Source organism: Eleginops maclovinus, chromosome 18 (genome assembly GCF_036324505.1).
Source record: "Eleginops maclovinus isolate JMC-PN-2008 ecotype Puerto Natales chromosome 18, JC_Emac_rtc_rv5, whole genome shotgun sequence".
Lineage (NCBI taxonomy): Eukaryota > Metazoa > Chordata > Actinopteri > Perciformes > Eleginopidae > Eleginops > Eleginops maclovinus.
In genome coordinates, this window is record NC_086366.1 from 13,100,346 (window position 1) to 13,118,426 (window position 18,081).

General features: G+C 39.3%; 2 protein-coding genes across 3 annotated transcripts in view; both read left to right on the top strand.

Annotated features, from left to right (window-relative positions):
• The first annotated feature begins 1,678 nt into the window (after nucleotides 1-1,678).
• Nucleotides 1,679-12,461, top strand: tmprss13a (transmembrane serine protease 13a). Of its 2 annotated transcripts, none has more exons than XM_063907857.1 (13): nucleotides 1,679-1,890; nucleotides 5,436-5,610; nucleotides 5,737-5,847; nucleotides 6,999-7,157; nucleotides 7,407-7,533; nucleotides 7,980-8,075; nucleotides 8,303-8,346; nucleotides 9,124-9,286; nucleotides 9,547-9,725; nucleotides 10,152-10,250; nucleotides 11,127-11,269; nucleotides 11,382-11,534; nucleotides 11,651-12,461. In XM_063907857.1, exons 1-13 carry the CDS (start codon nucleotides 1,873-1,875, stop codon nucleotides 11,663-11,665), a joined length of 1,482 nt encoding a protein of 493 aa, XP_063763927.1. In that variant the 5' UTR covers nucleotides 1,679-1,872; the 3' UTR covers nucleotides 11,666-12,461. The 2 variants fall into 2 exon arrangements, with proteins under 2 accessions (XP_063763927.1, XP_063763928.1); XM_063907858.1 differs by having other exon boundaries at nucleotides 9,550-9,725.
• A 157-nt stretch (nucleotides 12,462-12,618) lies between these two features.
• fxyd6 (FXYD domain containing ion transport regulator 6) overlaps nucleotides 12,619-18,081 on the top strand; it is an 8,387-nt gene continuing 2,924 nt past the window's right edge. Inside the window, exons 1-3 of the mRNA XM_063907820.1 lie at nucleotides 12,619-12,858; nucleotides 16,609-16,662; nucleotides 17,268-17,291. Of these exons, the coding sequence (XP_063763890.1) occupies nucleotides 16,614-16,662; nucleotides 17,268-17,291 (73 nt within the window). The 5' untranslated portion in view covers nucleotides 12,619-12,858; nucleotides 16,609-16,613. The remainder of the gene's footprint in view (nucleotides 12,859-16,608; nucleotides 16,663-17,267; nucleotides 17,292-18,081) is intronic.

Here is an 18,081-nt window from a genome sequence, read left to right on the forward strand (position 1 = left end):
TTAGACACAAGGAAAGCATACACAATAAACCACAATGAATACCAGTATTATTCATGGAATAAGAAAGTAACCGCAGGTCAGGAGGAGAGGTCAGTCATTAAATGATGATTTGTTTTAGTTTGTTTAAACTCTTATTGATTTCTCAGTACTTATAATTCAAACATATACTTTCAATTCTGAGAAAGGAATCTTCTTTTTAGTAAAGCTAAAGATACCACCACAGTTTCTCTCTCTGTTTCTCATCTCCTTTTCACATGTGATTGTTCAATTTTAGTTCCTAGTTTATGAAAACACTCCAAACAATGAACGTGTGTGCTAATGCCTTTTGGTTTCTGTCTAAAAGAAGGACAGAGAACAGCTGAGTCAATCTGGGATGTCCAACGCCTACTAAATGTCGCACATCTGCTACTGTTCAGAAGGGGGACTTTCTCACAGGTCACTTCTGTTACATGAGTAGAGCCAGTGGCAACACACACACACATAGGAAGGTTGAATATATCCCCCTCTAGTTGTGTTACGAGGTAAACACACCCTCTCTGTGAATATACTGTGGGGCTTCTTTCAAACTGAGATACTGAATAATTTCTGTGTCTCATTAGTGAAAAACTTATGACTCTGAGTATGACTGATCATCAAAAGTCTTGCAATTCAGATCTGTTTTGAAATAGGTTCAAATCTAGGTCATTGTGGTAATGTGTTGTGTGGCCCAGACCACAAAGCCACCTGAAAACCTTAATATTTCTAATTTTGTGTTTAGTTTATTGTATACCAAAAAGAGCAGGTGAATAGCACCCGGAGAATAAAGGGAAAGATATCAATATCACACAGCAACCACAAATTATATTGGTCTTGATAGTCCAACTTGACGTGTCAAAGGGAAGGATGCAGCAAAAGCATACACTCATAACTACTGTTAGATGCTGGTAAAGAAGAACTGTAAGTCTTGTGGGATCTACAAACCTTGAAAAGTACTTGTGATCCATTATGCAAATAAGTAAGGAACATCGAAGCTGGAGAAACATTAGGGGCATGTGAGCATTAGGAAAATAAATGTAAGTGAACGCAGAGGTGGAAGAGGAAATCTGAACGGAGGAAATCAGAAGAAGGAAGATGCAATGGTTTTCAGAAGCACCCACGAGATCTGTGTGCAGAAGGGGATTGATGTGGGAACATTTGAGACGTTTTATAGAAGCCTGAAATTCACAAATAAAGGTTACTCGAAACACTCAAACGTTTCCGCCAAATGAGTGTCACGTTATTTACCCTCACATTAGTAATTACCTCTGTTTCCAGGTTCCAGTAAAGGGCATTTCCTCATACTCCCTTTCAGCATAAGGTGTGAAATTCACAGATAAGGCCGCCTGAATTCAACAGAAAAACATTTAGAATTGAATTGAATGTTAAAACAATTCAAGCTCAGGTTCTTGTCATTTTCTGTGCAGATAAAGACATTTTGGTTCAGGGCCCTGACAGCTCAGCTGCTGTCATTTGAGCCACAATGCAGCTTGATACTGTGAAACAACTTTGAAATTCTCTGGGTGCCACGAAACTGGTCGGGCATGTGGGAAACTGAAGCACTCGACACGCCCGTCTCTGTTAGGAGAAGAATGGAGGACTAAGAGAGGATGGACGCTGGAAGTGGGAGGTGTCAGGCACTGAGGGGGGAAGGCAGTCCTACCTGTTCCTAGATGGAGGTCAGAGACAAACACAGTATAGTAGAAGAACAGGAGAAGAACAGAAGAAAGAAGTGGTATTAATGTGGCACCAGCATGCTCTAATCACTGCTCTGTGACTTAAAAAACACCTGGATGAGAAAAAGCTCCTCCCACCTGCGCTCACCTCCACTCTCCACTCTTTGACTACCTGAGACCAATGGCAAAGCCTGACCCGGTAAGTCCTTTTGTTGTCTTCTTATAATTGCCAATTCCCTCCCCTTGATAAATTGTGTCTTGACTTTTCCTCAAGACTTTAACCTTTCTCCAGTCAATAGTCAAACTTCATCCTTGATCAATACTCAGACTCTGAATGGTGGCTCTTGTTCTGTTTATTTGCTTCTCTGTCCTGTTTGAGTTTCAGTGTGTATTTATCTGTAAACCTTTACAGCCTTCAAAAGCTTGAAAGGTGCTGTGCATTGTAGAGTGATAGGCTGACATTAGAGGTTTTATTTGTAATTGCAATTTACCTGTAAGTATGACAAGGACTTTGAATAGAGGTTTCACCTAAACCAACAGTTAAAAATGGATTCTATCAATAGTTTCTGTAAATCGCTTTGAAAGAAGCTTGAAGCTCTGAAGAATAACACTTGTGTTTAGTTTCAGTGTACCATGTACATCCACAATATCAACTTTATGTTTTGTGACAATACATTTTTCAGATAATCCAATAATTCTCTAAAAATATTGTGTAACATAAGAGGTAAAAGCACTTTTCAGAGACAATCTTTCCAAAGTCAGAAATTGGTTTTGTCAATATGTCTCTAAATATGAGGATATGTGGTTTGTGGCATGTTTGCTTATGCAAATCTAGAGTCTAAACATACAAGATGAAGTATGTTGTGTAGGTTGTTAGGTTGTGTTGAGACAAGTGGAACATTTTTGGTTTTTAAAACAGTTGACTTATGATGAGCCCAGAATGTATTGAATATACCCCTTTAGTAAAAGGTAGTTTCATTAGAACTTAAATGTTTTAGGTTTTGGTCGCAGTCAAGTTGATAAGAATTGCAGAGGCCGGACTTGTATCTGCCTTGACTTCTTTCAGATCCTCTCATAGTAAACATTAGTATGTCATGTTTGGTAGCTTTGTCTCTTTATATTGACACAGTTAATGTTTGGTTAAAGTTTTCACCTTTTTTGTTTTTAGTACACTCCCAATGATAATGGCAGAGGGGTTAACGTGACAAACCTGCTTGTCCACTTATTTCAGCTCTGCAATTTTCAATTCAAGGGGGTGTATGCTTCCTACAGGCATATTTTGACACTTGATCAGCATGCAATAGACACTTTCTTATGGAACACCTGTTGTAGCGAGTCCACCCATAGTTTACGCCAACTGAATAGAAAAAACCTTTTATGACAGGGGACTGCTCTGCACCCTGCCTTAAATCTTAGCTTTCTAGCTCGAATGGTGGATTTTGCAAAATGGTCCTATGAAGAAATCACAGAAACAGATTCTGTTCATGTTAAACCTTTTCTATGCTGTGGAGCCTCTGATTAACTCATACCCATAACAGGACAAAATAGCTGAATTCCTAAAGAACAAAAACTCAAATCAAACTTTCTGTACGTAACATTGTTCTGGTTTTTTAATTTTCTCAAACTTTGTTGCATGTCATCATATTTCGTAAATGCATGGATGACACTGCAAACAGGTTTTCAATCCACAGAGAGACAGAGCAAAACGTGTCATGCTCTGAAAACCACGGCTGTAGCCAGCTTAAAAAACTAAATGTCAGCATGATAAAGGATCATTTCAGCAACCTATTTAACTAATGCTTTTTGATTCATCCATAATTCCACAAGCTACTTTTACAGAAAGAGTGGACAATGGCCGAAATCTGACATTTGGTAGAAAATCTTGCTGCACACATAGGATTACCGAGTTTCGGCCTTCCAAGTTTTCTCCACGTCTCATTGCCTGTATACCATATTGTGTTCTGAACCCTATTGGTACGGAATTCCCCCCAGAGCAGCCATTTAGGCATTTTGTTCTTTGCAAGAAGTACAATTGTTTTCACCTTTGCCCTGGGACTTAGCTGTAGTGTCTGTTGTGCTTAAGCAGGTTTAATCACATATTTGCGTCAGTAACCATCAGAATCAGAATCAGAGTAGTCCTACAGAGGGTAAATTTGCATTGTAACAGCAGAAAGAGCCAAAGACAGCTTAATGTTACACCCAAGATACTATAAAAATATATATACAAGAATCACACATTTGCAAAATACACAAAAATAAAAGTGAAAGTATAGTAAACTTTCCGTTCCGTGCTTTAATCTTCCCAAGCTGCATTCCGCATACCACAAAACAGCATAGCACTATAAGCATGTTGTTGTTTTAGCTCAATTGTGTTGATAATATCCAAACATAACATGCAAACACGCAGACATTTTTGGGAAATCAGCTTATTTTCTTTCTTGCAGAAGGTAGATGAAAAGAACAAAACCACTTTGAAGTTTATAAAGTAAATGAAGCTAGTGTCAGCAGCCACTCGGGTTAACTTATCACAAAGAATGGAAATTGGGGGACACAGCGAGCCTTGTTCTGTAAGAGGAAACAAAGTCCAACACCCCTAACACTTACTAATATCTTGTTTGGTATGTCCAGAATATTCAGAAATGTACTGGGCTTAGCCAAGATATAGTGCATAGCTTAACCCCCTAACACCACAACATGCTGTTTTTACACTCAGTTTTTCTTTGGAAAAGTGCGTAAATCAGTGAGCTTTAGGAGAAACTTTAAGCAGATAATGTTTGCTCAAGACCTAGCCGGGCACCCTCACTCAGCAGCTGCTGGGATAAACAAAAGTTATATCAGATTCAGAATCAAGTAAATCTCCAGGTTACTCACAAAACAAATATAAACAATCTAAGAACAATTCTCTCAGCAAGAAATTAAAAACCCTGCATTTCCGGGAAAGTTGAATGTTTAGTTAACATGTTTGTAATATCATCGTGTAAAGTAAAATGATTGGAAACTAAATCATCATGACATCAGGAAGAAAGAAGAGAGGTTGAACCATGAAAGCAAAAAAACAAATAAAATGTGCAAGTCATTGTGTAACAAAGGCAAAGATATAAGATATAAAGGCCATTGTTGAATGAGGAAGAGAGTATGATTAACCCATAAATCTGTTTTCCTTGACTCATTCATAGTGAGCTTAAGTAGAGCTGAGTGAAAACACAGTTGCTGTTGCCCTCATTCTGGCTCTAAACTCTAATTTGTGGATACCTGTTAACCAAACTGTCCCAAAAACTCAATTGCTGATTAAATCCTTTGCCAGAAGTACTTCATATCCCATCTGGAAGCATGAATCAAAAAGGGACAGAGGAGATGATGATGCAGGGATAGATAAACAAGGAAATGAACTGTTAAAACCTGATCTTTTAGACACTGTTGCCAGGATACGTCACCTTTTAGCTCTAAAGGAAAGCTTGTTTCCCAGGAGAGGATTTACAGTAAACATAGGCTTGATAATAGATTGCAATGAGGACAATAGGTTACGTGCTTAGTCTTGGCAACTAAAAACATAATAATTTCCTTTTCTAGCCTTTTTCTATAGTATGTCTCATTGCTTGTATAATAATACATATTAAATATAGGTAGTGTCTTTTTTCCAAGGGTTATAGATTTCACATTGTATGTTTAACGGCCTTTACAACATTCATGATGCCTTGCTAGTGATTTTCTTACCTTATTTATTCTTTTCTGTTTTTCTCACAGAACGACCCCCCTCCTCCATACTACTCTGTTGGGTTGCACACCCAGCCCCCCCTCAAGCCCTATGAGGAGGTGGTTTATGGTGTGGGTCCAGGCCTGACACCCCTCAGCTATCCACATTACATTCCCCAGTATCCACCGCCTGTGGTTGTTCCGCAAGTCACACGGTCTAGCATACGTGAGTGATATCCCCAGCTCCCATATTTCCTGAGAAAACAATACATGCAGGTGTTGGAGCAACATAAATGGAGACAGAGTCACCTCGAGGATTGTTAATGTGTGCTTGTGTCCTGTCTGTGCCCAGCCCCCAGCAGTAAGAGGAGGAGATGCTGCAAGAGTAATTCACAGTGCTACGGAGGGTCAGGGGGAACCTTACTGGTGCTCGGTCTGCTTGCAGTGGCCATCTGGCTTGGAGGTACACTGTGTTGATTCATACAGATCACTAGTCATTGTCATTCATATATATCTCCTGCTCTAATTTATTCATATATAATAACTGCATGTAAAGTATATCTTAGTCAATTTTTTCCCTTGTGCCCTTGGGGTCCTGAAGACAGTAGGCAGACTATTTTAGGTGTAAATGACACTCAAAAGACCACAATTTTGGTTGCTAGGTCCTGAAAGAGATTGGTTACAGTATCAATCTTTAGCTTCACTTTAATTTTTAATCATATAGCCCTTTTAAATGTGTCTTGCATGATCATGAGTTAAGCCTGTCTTTTCACTGAAACTTTATTGGCATTCACAAAACATTGGTATTTAAAATGTAGTATGTTCTCAGGGTTGGGGATGTAGCATTTAAGGGTTTTGGATCACTATTTAGTGAATGATTGAGTTTAAAGCAGGTATGTTATATATGCAGAAAGACTTTTGAATAGTTGCTGCTATTCTTTAGGCGAGGTACCCATACTTATGGGGTCAGATCAGTCTCATAATACACAAATGCACACAAAAGGATTCACACTTGTATTTCATGATCCGCAAAAGCATTCACACTTTCAGGATCCACACCAATGTTTTCAATGCACACACAAATGTGTTCCGTTTCACATTTTATGTAATAAAATCCAAATACAGAAAAAAGTTTTACATATGTATTTTTGATCCACACATATTTGTTTTCCGTTTCAAACCACTGAACCTGCATACTAATGACTGCAGGAAACATTACAAGTACGAATCGGGTGACAGTCAGGGGACTCTCAAAAAAAACACAGACAAAAGCACAGCGATCCATGCAAAGAAAGCGGTAGGCTATGTGTATGCAGGTTCAGCGGTTTGAAATGGAAAGCAAATATGTGTGGATCAAAAATACACATGTAAAACTTTTTTCTGTATTTGGATCTTATTGGCATGTATATGAAACGCAACACATTTGTGTGGATCCTGAAATACAAGTGTGAATCCTTCTGTGTGCATTTGTGTGTTATGAGACTGATCTGACCCCATACATACTGTAGGTGATGTTTTTCTTTAAGTTGCATTTACTGTACTAATTTCATGTCAATATGTAATTTTAGTTCCTTCTAACAATAATGGAACAACTCCTTAAAACCCAAACAACAGTTCGTTATGGCACCCGGTTGGCAACAGCAGCAAACCACCACGATGAGTACGATGATTACGAAGAGGAAGATAAGCAAAGATATGACATCTGCCCCAACACTAGTGTCATATGTGATGCGAAAATAGACTGCCAGCTGGGATCTGACGAAACAAACTGTGGTTAGTAGGCACTTGCCTATTCTAAGCAAATGCAAATAAACTGCACAAAACAGCATGCTTGCATTTGTCAATTCTTGCTAAATTAATCTAATTTCTTTCACATTAGATTTCTGCTTTCACTGTAATTGTCTGTAGTTTGCAACAGCAGCAGCAGCACTCGGGCCAAAGACTCCACATTACTGTCACAGTTAAGCATAACCCAATGATGAGACATCATCTAAGCTGTCCTCTTTCTTTTTTCTTCCCCAGTGAGGTTTGACAAGGACAATGGTCTGCAGGTCAAGACATCTCAGGATGGCCGCTTCCTTCCAGTGTGCTACGAAGACTGGAACAAAAACTATGCTGATGAAACCTGTGCTCAGCTAGGACTCAGAAAGTAAATCATCATCCCCTGGCCTTGTTTATAATTTTGTGATTCCTGACCTAAAGTGTGCTGAATAGCCTAGTGATAGTAACAGCAACAGCAACAGCAACAGCAACAGCAACAGCAACAGCAACAGCAACAGCACTCCAACATAAAAAAAACGTGTTACCATTCCTCGTCATCATTCGAAGGGTTTCTGAAGAAGTGATTTAGCATAATTTTGCCACACCAAATTTCAACTGCAGCGAGGGAACGTGGGTTTCTAGCTAACCTGTAATTGAGATCCATCTAATTTCTCCTCACCTGCTGCTATGTGTTTAGGGTTTAATTGATTCTCCTCAAGGTCTCCCTTGGGTTTGAGTTTCCAGACTCAATCAGGCATTGCTTGGACAAAATGATCTCTGTATGTGCAAGTTTATCTCTACAGCTTTCTGAACTGCTTCTCTCTGTATCTTTAGGTCATATGTCATCGAAGCAGTTAAATCCGAGGGGGCCAGTGTTTTATCATTGACAGGCAGAACATCTTCGCTTCTTCAGGGTCGGGTTAAAGTCAGGTAAACAATCTGGTCCTTTTCTGGCCTGTAATACACAGCTCAGTTCTAAACTATAATCTTTTCAATATAAAATGTATTACATCACGTCAAATTTTGAATAATTTGTGAAAGAAGTTACCCCACAGACTTATTTTCTGTTTTTATTTTTTTTATAATATTACAAAAAACAGCTGTGTTGGTGCATGCATTTATACCTGATATATTTTTCTCACTGTGGCATTACGCAGTTCATCGTGTCCAAACCAGGAGACTGTCTCACTGCAGTGTGTGGGTAAGCAGCCTCCATCTGTTCCTAAAGTCATGTGTCACACACAGCCCTTATCCTGTCTGTCTCTTTCTTACACATCTACTCACAAACACACACGCATAGTACAACTGCACATTAAGCCATTCGGGTATTTGATCAATATCACTTGACAATCTGACATTACCTTTTTTTTTTATCAGTTCTTGACTTCTTTCAATCTATAATCTTAATTAAACTCAAACCCTCAGAGTTTGGGTGATATGGCTGAATTTCAACAACTAGGACATCGACAAGGAGACACTGTATATCCAAAACACAAAGTGTAACATGCAGGCTAGTTATGGCAGTCAACCCCAGTCTTGAGAGTCTGCTGCAACACGTACACAACATTTTCCTGGCACTGCGTCACATATCCACCACACCCTTCCAATCCTGTTCACCTACTGTAGGCCATCTGGTGATTTGCTGATTCATTTGCTGGCATACTGCTTACCTTCAATTATGCTTACACTTTATTACACCTCCCAATTACCTACTGTGTTGAGCAAAGGTCAACACAGAACATATTCTATATTGAAATCTGTAAAATCATACATCAAATCAACACATTAATGTTCGGTGCAATGGACTGAATGTCACTGTATGATCAAATTAAATGTGTCACTGTACGAGCAAAAAATGAGTAACCCAGTTTATTTTGTATGAATCTATAATATTGAATTATCTTTTCACCTATTATAGAGGATGTTTTAGCAGTTTTTTTGTTAGTGTGCAGTATTTGAAATAGTCTTCTGTTCTCAGACTGTGGCCGCCAGAAGACTACGTCCCGGATCGTTGGGGGCAGCGCGGCTAAGGAGGGCCAGTGGCCTTGGCAGGTGTCACTGCACTTCAGAGGATCCCACGTCTGCGGTGGAGTCCTTATCTCTCCCGATTTCGTACTGACTGCTGCCCACTGCTTTCCAAGGTGACTGACTAACAGATAAATCCCTTCTGGGAATTTTTATTCAAACTTATGGATTCATTTTTTAAGGGTTTCCTTTTTTTGTTTCAGTTCATACGTAATTATAGGAATACATATTGTTAAACTGATTTGTATCCATGTTGTAGATGTAAGGATTGTAATATTTAAGAAATGAAATATAAGTAGCTGTTTAGTGTTGGGTTGGTTTTTTTAAACGTGAATCCCATTGCTTTCTACTGAACAATCTTTTTTTTGTGTTGCAGCAGCAACTCTTTATCCCTCTCGACAGAGAACTGGAAAGTGTATGTTGGATTGATGTCTCTTGACAGACTCACTCAGCCCTACGTGGTTAAGAGGATTATACTCAACGAGAACTACAACAGCAAAACTAATGACCAGGATGTCACTCTACTCAAACTAACATCCCCAGTTACTTTCAATGGTCAGTAAATTCTTTACCTAAAATCATTTTAATGTTAATCTTACTTTTATACCTGTTGGTAGGGACTAGGCGTTTGTATACAGGTTGTTTTGCAGTGGACCTGGTGGCTGACTGAATCACGTGAAACAGTGAAAGTTTGCGTTCAAGAGCCTGTGTCAATAACCTTTCACTCGGCAGCTGAAAAACGGCTCACTCAATTTCTACAACCTACAGAAATGTCTGTGCTCTGCAGTTGATGAAAAATAACAGCCCTGTGTAGCTCTTTAATGCTTTACGTGTTTTGTTAGATAAACTCCTGTATCACGATTTTATAACATGAATTTATTGTTTGAATCATATATTTACCTTTTAACATTATGAGGGGTTATATATCTGGAAATCTTATACTTAAAAGTAAAAAACATTATTTATTTTTGTGTTATCCAGATAATGTGCATCCAGCTTGCCTGCCAGCTTTTGACCACAAATTTAGCGATGGAACCGCATGTTGGACCTCAGGTTTTGGCACCACTAAGTCAGGATCAAGTAAGAATATGACATTTTTTATATTGTACACCCATTAGCTCTCACTGTACTAAACGAAGCGTTTAAATATTCTGCTTAAGGGACATCTGCATATAAGCACTTTTAATTGTGAGGTATCTTGTTCCATTTCACAAAAACCTTATAAATGAATGTATGTTTAAAGAGGTTGTGCTTGGGATTACGGTTAGCTTATTGTTATAAACGAGTTTTAGGTAAGCTTTATAATGCAGCTTTCCTTGAAAAGCAAAAAAGCACCGTAACAGATTGGACGTCATGTCAACGTGCAAAATGTTATGTTGCAAAGGGTGTATTTAAGTTATACCAGATTAGAGCAAACGTGTAATTTATTTTCTATTTAAAAACATTGTCTTTCTGTGTTTTGAAATATGTTTTGTGCCTTCTCAAGGAAATACAATACATTCCCATGAAACTAAATGATACAATAATATATAAATGAATGCATGCAACGCATGAGCTAGAACCCAAAGGATTACAATTGGCAATAAAAGAATGCAGTCAGTTCAGTCAAACACCTCCAGAAAGGTAGGGAGGTCAGGCAGGAGTTAGAAAACAGGTAGGTAGTCATCAGAAGAAGCAGGCAGAATAAAGTCTCAATCCCTTACGGAAACAAGGATGATTTGTCTGAGAGTAAGTAATATCTGTCCTTTATATACCGAGAGTGATAGCAAATGATAAAGATGGACATGAAATAAGGATGCACAACACCATCATTTGACTGGAAACAAAAGAAAGAAATAATTACCTTTTGCCACAGCAGTGCCTAATCCGTTTCTTAAACTCAATGTAAAGCATCGCATTCATTACAACACTAGTATTAGACATAATAATAGGAGCATATTGTTTCCTCCAATACAGGCACTGTCTCCAAGGAACTGATGGAAGTGACTGTCAAAATCATAACACCAAGTGTGTGTAACAGTCCCATTGGGTATCAAGGCGCTGTAACCAAGCACATGCTCTGTGCTGGTGATATGGATGGAGGCAAAGACTCCTGTCAGGTAAGCAGTCAACATCAACAGATATGTTAACAGTTATCAGTTTAATATGCGCGGTGACAATAACATACACCTCTGCAAACCAGTGTTAACCGAGCACAAACTTTATTTCCAGGGGGACAGTGGTGGACCCCTGGTGTGTAAGGGAGACAGCCGTTGGTACCTGGCTGGGATTACAAGCTGGGGAGCTGGCTGTGGGGAAAAAAACAAACCTGGTGTTTACACCAACGTCAAAAGTGTTCTGCCCTGGATCTACAGCAAAATGCAGGTAAGAATAGATGCAAAAAACTTTATAAGAGAGTGACATCCAAATAATTAAGATGACTTATATTTAGGCCACAGGTTTTCTCTTTTTAATCTTAATTCTATCTGTGCCTCCTACAGCAAGAGAAGCCATGATGTCTCTTTGTATCCTGCTGGGGTGTAACCCCCCCCACACACACAGACACAATAAACCCTGCACCTGAAAGGTGGAAGAATTTACACATACAAGAAGGAAATGATGAAAAAGATACTTTGGGCAGAAGTTGAAATGTTGCATGCAGGATAAAACTCACAACTTGGACAAATGACCTCTGTCTTAGCGTTCTGCATCTTCCATATTTATACTCTGTCATAAGTGTTTTGTGACCTGAACCTGATTGATGATACACACCAATTGATGCACTTCAGTCTTGCCTCCTTGATTTTGTTCTGTCTGTTGTTGTCTCGGTTATGAAGTATACTTGTGTTTACATACATGTGAAACAAGCTTTGAATATGGCTGGCCCTTATCCTATGAGTTCTGTGCCAATGAAACCCAGTCCATTACTGTGATCTACTTTATTAGTTTAACAATGAGAAAAATGATTTATGATTGATAGGTGTGTTGTTTGCTGAGGCACACATCTGGGATGTTTCAATGCAGAAAAAGGGACACTTTATTTTGTATATACTTTGTTTTAAAAAAAACGTGACTCTCTAAATAAGCTTGGACTCTGCCTGTGCAACTCTGTGCACCTTTATACCCACATTGTGAAGTTTTTAAGAACAGGTTCTCCTGAAATTCAATGTCAAAGTGTGGGTTCTCCGTGCCATATTCATATGCATTGGTCATTTTGTGTAACATAATATAGTGGCTAATGTGTGGAATCAATGGGCAATGTACTGATCACAAATACAATAAAGATTAAGCAAGCATAAGCTTTCAATCACACATGAGTCTGGCATGATGCTGGGGGTCTATGACGTGTGAGAGAGAGCGAGAAAGAGAGAGAGAGAGAGAGAGAGAGAGAGAGAGAGAGAAAGAGAGAGAGAGAGAAGAGAAAGAGAGAGAGAGAGAGTGAGAGAGAGCGAGAAGAGAGAGAGAGAGAGAGAGAGAGAGAGAGAGAGAGAGTGGAGAAAGAGAGAGACAGGGTTCAATGCACTGAAAAAGCAGTCACTCCAGGAATCACATTGTAATCCATCACACCTATTTTTTCCAGGACAAGTACATGTGAGCAGTGTGCACATTGACAGATGATAGTAGCCTAAAAAGCCTTGTGAGACCAGCTGCTTGATTTTTGAGGGTGGATATCAGTGTGTTGGCCAACAGTCCGCTGGAGAAACAGGTGGTAAGTTGATAAGCGCACATATTTGATGTCTAATATATTAATATGTTTTTAGGGAAAATTGATTAAGAAGGGGTCACTATATCTTTCAAAGATGGGTTGGAAGAAAACGCAATTTGTTTCACAATGTATTTTAGTTTTTTTGGAACACACAGTCCAATGTAATTATAATCGTGCCTTCAGTAGGATTTTCCGCAAATACAAGATTTATAGTAAAATTATTTTACGCCAGTGTTTGCAATATTTTTTAAACACGCTGCTGATCTCATTGACTTGCAGAGAAGCTATTTACAATGCTTCTTGTTTTTATCACTGCTATAGAACGAGGGTGTGTCTGCTGGCAATGATCACTAAGACCTTCACTGGTTGCGCTTTATATACAAAAAAAAAAAAAATCGATTATAAAGACATGTTAAGTCTTTATAACAAGCGTGACCAGCTCATTTTCTCTGACCGATGTCGTCGATAACCACATTTCGGCTGTCGTGCGTGATGTCACTGCTGTTATTAAAGACGGCTACACTGAAAGAGGAAATCACATTTCGCATGATGGCTGTTTTTTCTGCTTGATCAGATGATCCACAGGTTGACAGACGCACGAGTGGGTGAATGCGCAGACGTCACGCATCGGGTGTTGAAATATATTGTGCCAAGTGTGTATGAATCTTTAAATGAAATCTTTTGGTGTGTTTTACATGGCGGTGACCATAGCAGCGAGGTGTAGGCTGTACGTTTAGACTTCATTATAATGGTGAGGTTATCAGTGCGTAATGGGGGGCGATCTGTGATGTAGGGGCGCAATTTACACAGGTAACAAAAACGAATTTACAATCGCTATCTCCTCTAGCTGATGCATCCAATTGTAAACAAATGTGGGGATATTCATCAGGAAAATAGGAGGTTGCCTGCCACACCCCTTGCTCCATGTGTGAACTCCGTATCTGTGTGTTTCAATTCGATCCCGTCTCCTGAACCCATTTCTCGTTCAGCACAAGCATATGCTTAGATGGAGACAGTTACCATGGAGATAACTGGACACTAACGACGCACCATGTTGTCATGGGGATGTAACATCATTATGATGGCAGATATAGTTGGCCAAGTATTTTTTTCACAAAGGTTAAGGAGATCTGATCTGATGTGTCTCCAATTGGGCTGCCCTCCATTAGTATAATAAAGGTTGAACAATAGTCAATGCATTTGAATCGGCACTGGGACCAAATTGATCTCCCTCACCCAAGCATAGGGTGAAAGGGGAGACATTTGGCACAATGACCTTACTTTTCTAACCTTGCATTTAAAGGACAGACACATTTATACACACAAATTTCCAGTTTCACATGTTCATATTCTCTCAGATACACAGAGATTTAGAAAAGGCAGTATTTCATATAAAATTGCACCTCCCGCATTATAAAATACAGATAACTAGAAGGACTTCTATGACAAGATATCATCTTCTCTGTGTCATTGTGTTTTTGGTCGGGTGTGGTCTCATGTAAAACCGCACAATGGATAGAATAACCCATCGGTTAAAATGTAATTTTAGATGTTTGTGTTAAAAAAGGTTGTTTTACACTGAACTTAAGCATGTCTGAAGTTTGCACTTTTTCCCAAAAGTATGGTGGCGAATGGATCAATATATATATTTTTAATATCAATATGTTTTCTACTGATCGCACTCATGTTTTTTCCTCCCTGTGGTCACATATCCAGCTCTGTTTATCTAATACTGGAATGGTCCCAATATTCCGCCCCCCCCTTCTGAAAATGTCTCCTCTGCATGCCCTTCACCTGCACTCTCCTGCTATACAATGTCGGCTTGTCTCCTATTCTGGCTGTCGTTAAGCCTGCCCTTCCCTTGTCTCCTCATACCCGTGAGCAGCTCCCTGTCTGCTATTTCCTTGTCTTTCCCAAATAGATACACTCATTCATGCCCGCCCCTTTCTTGTTCTCTCCTCCCAGACAATGAGGAGCCTGGCTCCGCAACTTGATTCTTCTAAACAATAGTACAGTCAGTGTAGGTATGGAGAGACAGCTGCCAGGGTGCAATGTATATGTTGTAAGAGAAAGGCTGGCGTTAACTCTCTGCCTGCTCAACACCTCAAAGGGGTTCTCACAGAAACCCACTGTTAATACTAATAAATCAGGTGTATTGGGACCAGTGTACAGAAAAAAATTGCAGAGCTGAATTGCTAGTGATAAGTCTTAAGGTATTTAGCAAAAATGTCACTTTTAGATAGTTTGTAAACCAGAGTACCCTTACTATGAAATACTCAAATATATACTTCTATAATAAAAGCTGGTGTCTTAAGAATATTTGGAAGTTAGGTATCTAATAATAACTACAAAATATACATTGTACACGGTAAATGTTACATGACTTCGGTATTTAAGTATACTGTACATACATATAAGGAGAAGAGGACCGCAATCTTAGAAACAAGAACGGCTCAGAATGTCCAGGTAAGGGCGGCTGTGGCTCAGTGGATCAGTGTGCTGATCTTCGGATCAGGGGAGCACTGGTTCCATCCCCACTGAAGTCAGCATGTCGTTGTGTGATTGCCCACAGTATTGAATGTATGTAAGTCGGTTTGGATACAAGCGTCCATCAAGTGACATTTAGTCTGTACAAAGGAAAAAAATATCATCCAAAAATATCAAAATGAAACACAAGTTAAAACTATTAAGTTCGAGGTCAGATAGGGTTGATTTTCACCTTTAGGGTGAGTTTCAGGTTTATTGAATCCAATGGAGGCCTTTAGTTCCTCTGTTGTCATCTTCTGTCACATTATTTTATAAATGTCCTTGGATCTGTATGAGGTCTCACAGATCATATATACAAAGCACAGACATACAGTACAAACAGCACAGAGCAGGAATGCTACAGTCGGTATCTCATCTACTGACTATAATTGAATCTGTTCATTTTAAATTATCTCCACCAAGACATTGCAGGTGGCTTGATAGACATACATTGATCCACCCAACAAAGTTTTCATTCTTTCATTCATTCCACCTGACTGACAGTCAGTCAGGTGGAATGAAATAAATAAAACCATGTAGAGAGCAAGTTAGTACTGTCAAAGTAATTTGGCTTCTTCCCCTAAGAACTATAAATATATGTAATGAATTAATTTAAGATATGGCAAGACATCTCACGAAAAAACAAATATATCAGAGGATAACCAAAGTCTTAATGATGTATACTCTGGACCATGTGAGTCTCTGTAAAGTTTCATAGTAATCCATGGAAAGGTTTTCCCTGGGGCCTTGCAGTCAGCAGGGTTAAACCACAGATTGGCGACATTACAGTCCCTCCATAATGCACACATTCTGTTGGAGCAACCGTTGGCATGTGTGCATTGAATAACCTACATGAAACTAGGCCAAGGTTGTTTGATATCCACAGGGAGGAGAGTGTACTCTTTGCCAGGAAAAGAGAACATGTCTGCAGACTCTGAACATGGATCATTATGCAAGATATCTGTGGCCCTTTAACATCAGTTATACTGCAGGGTTTGGATTAAGCCGGTGTGTTGTGTGATGTGATTCTTTTATTTTCTTCACAACATTTAAATGTTGATATGTATGTGTGCAATATCAATTGTTTGTTCATTGGTGCAGGGGGAATATACTGTGTGTGCTGGAGTAGTGTAGCTAGCCAAAACAGACCTTTCCAAGCAAATTTGTATTTGTCTTTCTTTCCGTCTTTCTTTCTCACCCTCCCTCTTTATTACTATATGTCTACAGTTGCCATGGAAACTATTCTGCTCTTCCTCTCTTCACTCCTGGTGTGTGTGGCTGGTAAGTTCCACTGTACACACATGCATACAAACACACATGTGTGCACACACCAATCGTCTGTAGGGAGGCAGTGTCAGAGCAGGGAGTCATGTTACACCAAAAGGCACTCAGTGGGTGTGGACTTATAGTAAAACATCAATTACTGCTTGTTTGTGTGTGGGTTTTACAGACAGGCTGTGTCGTGTGTGTGTGTGTGTGTGTGTGTGTGTGTGTGTGTGTGTGTGTGTGTGTGTGTGTGTGTGTGTGTGTGTGTGTGTGTGTGTGTGTGTGTGTGTGTGTGTGTGTGTGTGTGTGTGTGTGTGTGTGTGTGTGTGTGTGTGTGTGTGTGTGTGTGTGTGTGTGTGTGGTCTGTTTATAGTGTATGAACACAAGTAAGACACATGAACCCATTGTGCACAGTCACTACAGAACAAATAGATTAAATGGTGCTGTGAACTGTTTTTGGCTTGCCGCTTGTGTAAGGTAAAACATACATAGAATAATAGACAGAGAGATGGATAGTGATGAAGTATTTTTCACTCTCCTATCTAATATCCTGTGCTTGCACTCTCACCTTTTCCCTTTTATCTGACTCACACCACTTCTCCTCTTTGGCTCGCTCTCAGCTGTGGCAGACCCCAGTGCACAGGGTGAGTACTCTTGATGTAATCTCTAATAGGGTCACACTTGGTCCTCACAGCCATATAGGTGGGTCTATTGGTTGCCAGATCAAATCAGACCCTTATGGATTGCTCCACTACAGCGAAGTAGTGGCAGATGTATGGATTAAGCCAGAGAATGACAAGAAAAAAGGGAGGGAAACCAATGCAGTAGAGAGGAGAGTGGTTGTTTGGTCTGCAAGACAGCACGACAACATATATACAGTTTTAAAGCAAAGTGTTTATATTACAAGTACTTTTTCAAACCCTGTAGCTATGAAGCTAAACTAGAATGTTACTTTAAAAAAAATCTATGACATAAAATACTGTGGTAATAGTATGGTTAAAATGAGTCAACAAAACCCAGAGTTTTGGAGATAATGTTGTTTGGCTCAAATAAAAGTCAGTGGCTGGAGATGCTGCTCCAAGGATGCAAATATAAAGTGCAGAAGTGTCCCAAATGGACTGGATTTTTGTTAAATGTAGGTTATAGTCTTGAAAACAATTTTTAAAGAAATGTACATGTTTTAGAGGTTGACACCCCCACTGCTCATGTATAAAAACACAGGCAGCTATGAAAGAAAATGTGCTATGCCTTTAGCTTCTGTTTTGTGAAACAGATTGTGTTGGTCATTCTGATTGGAATCCAACTTAAATTCAAAAGTGATTTAATGTTTTTTTGAAAGAGAAAGAGGGATTTGTTTTACAATTACTCCAAAGCATGACAAATATGTTTCATGTAACAAGAGATATCTGATCAATTAAAATACTGACAGAGGAT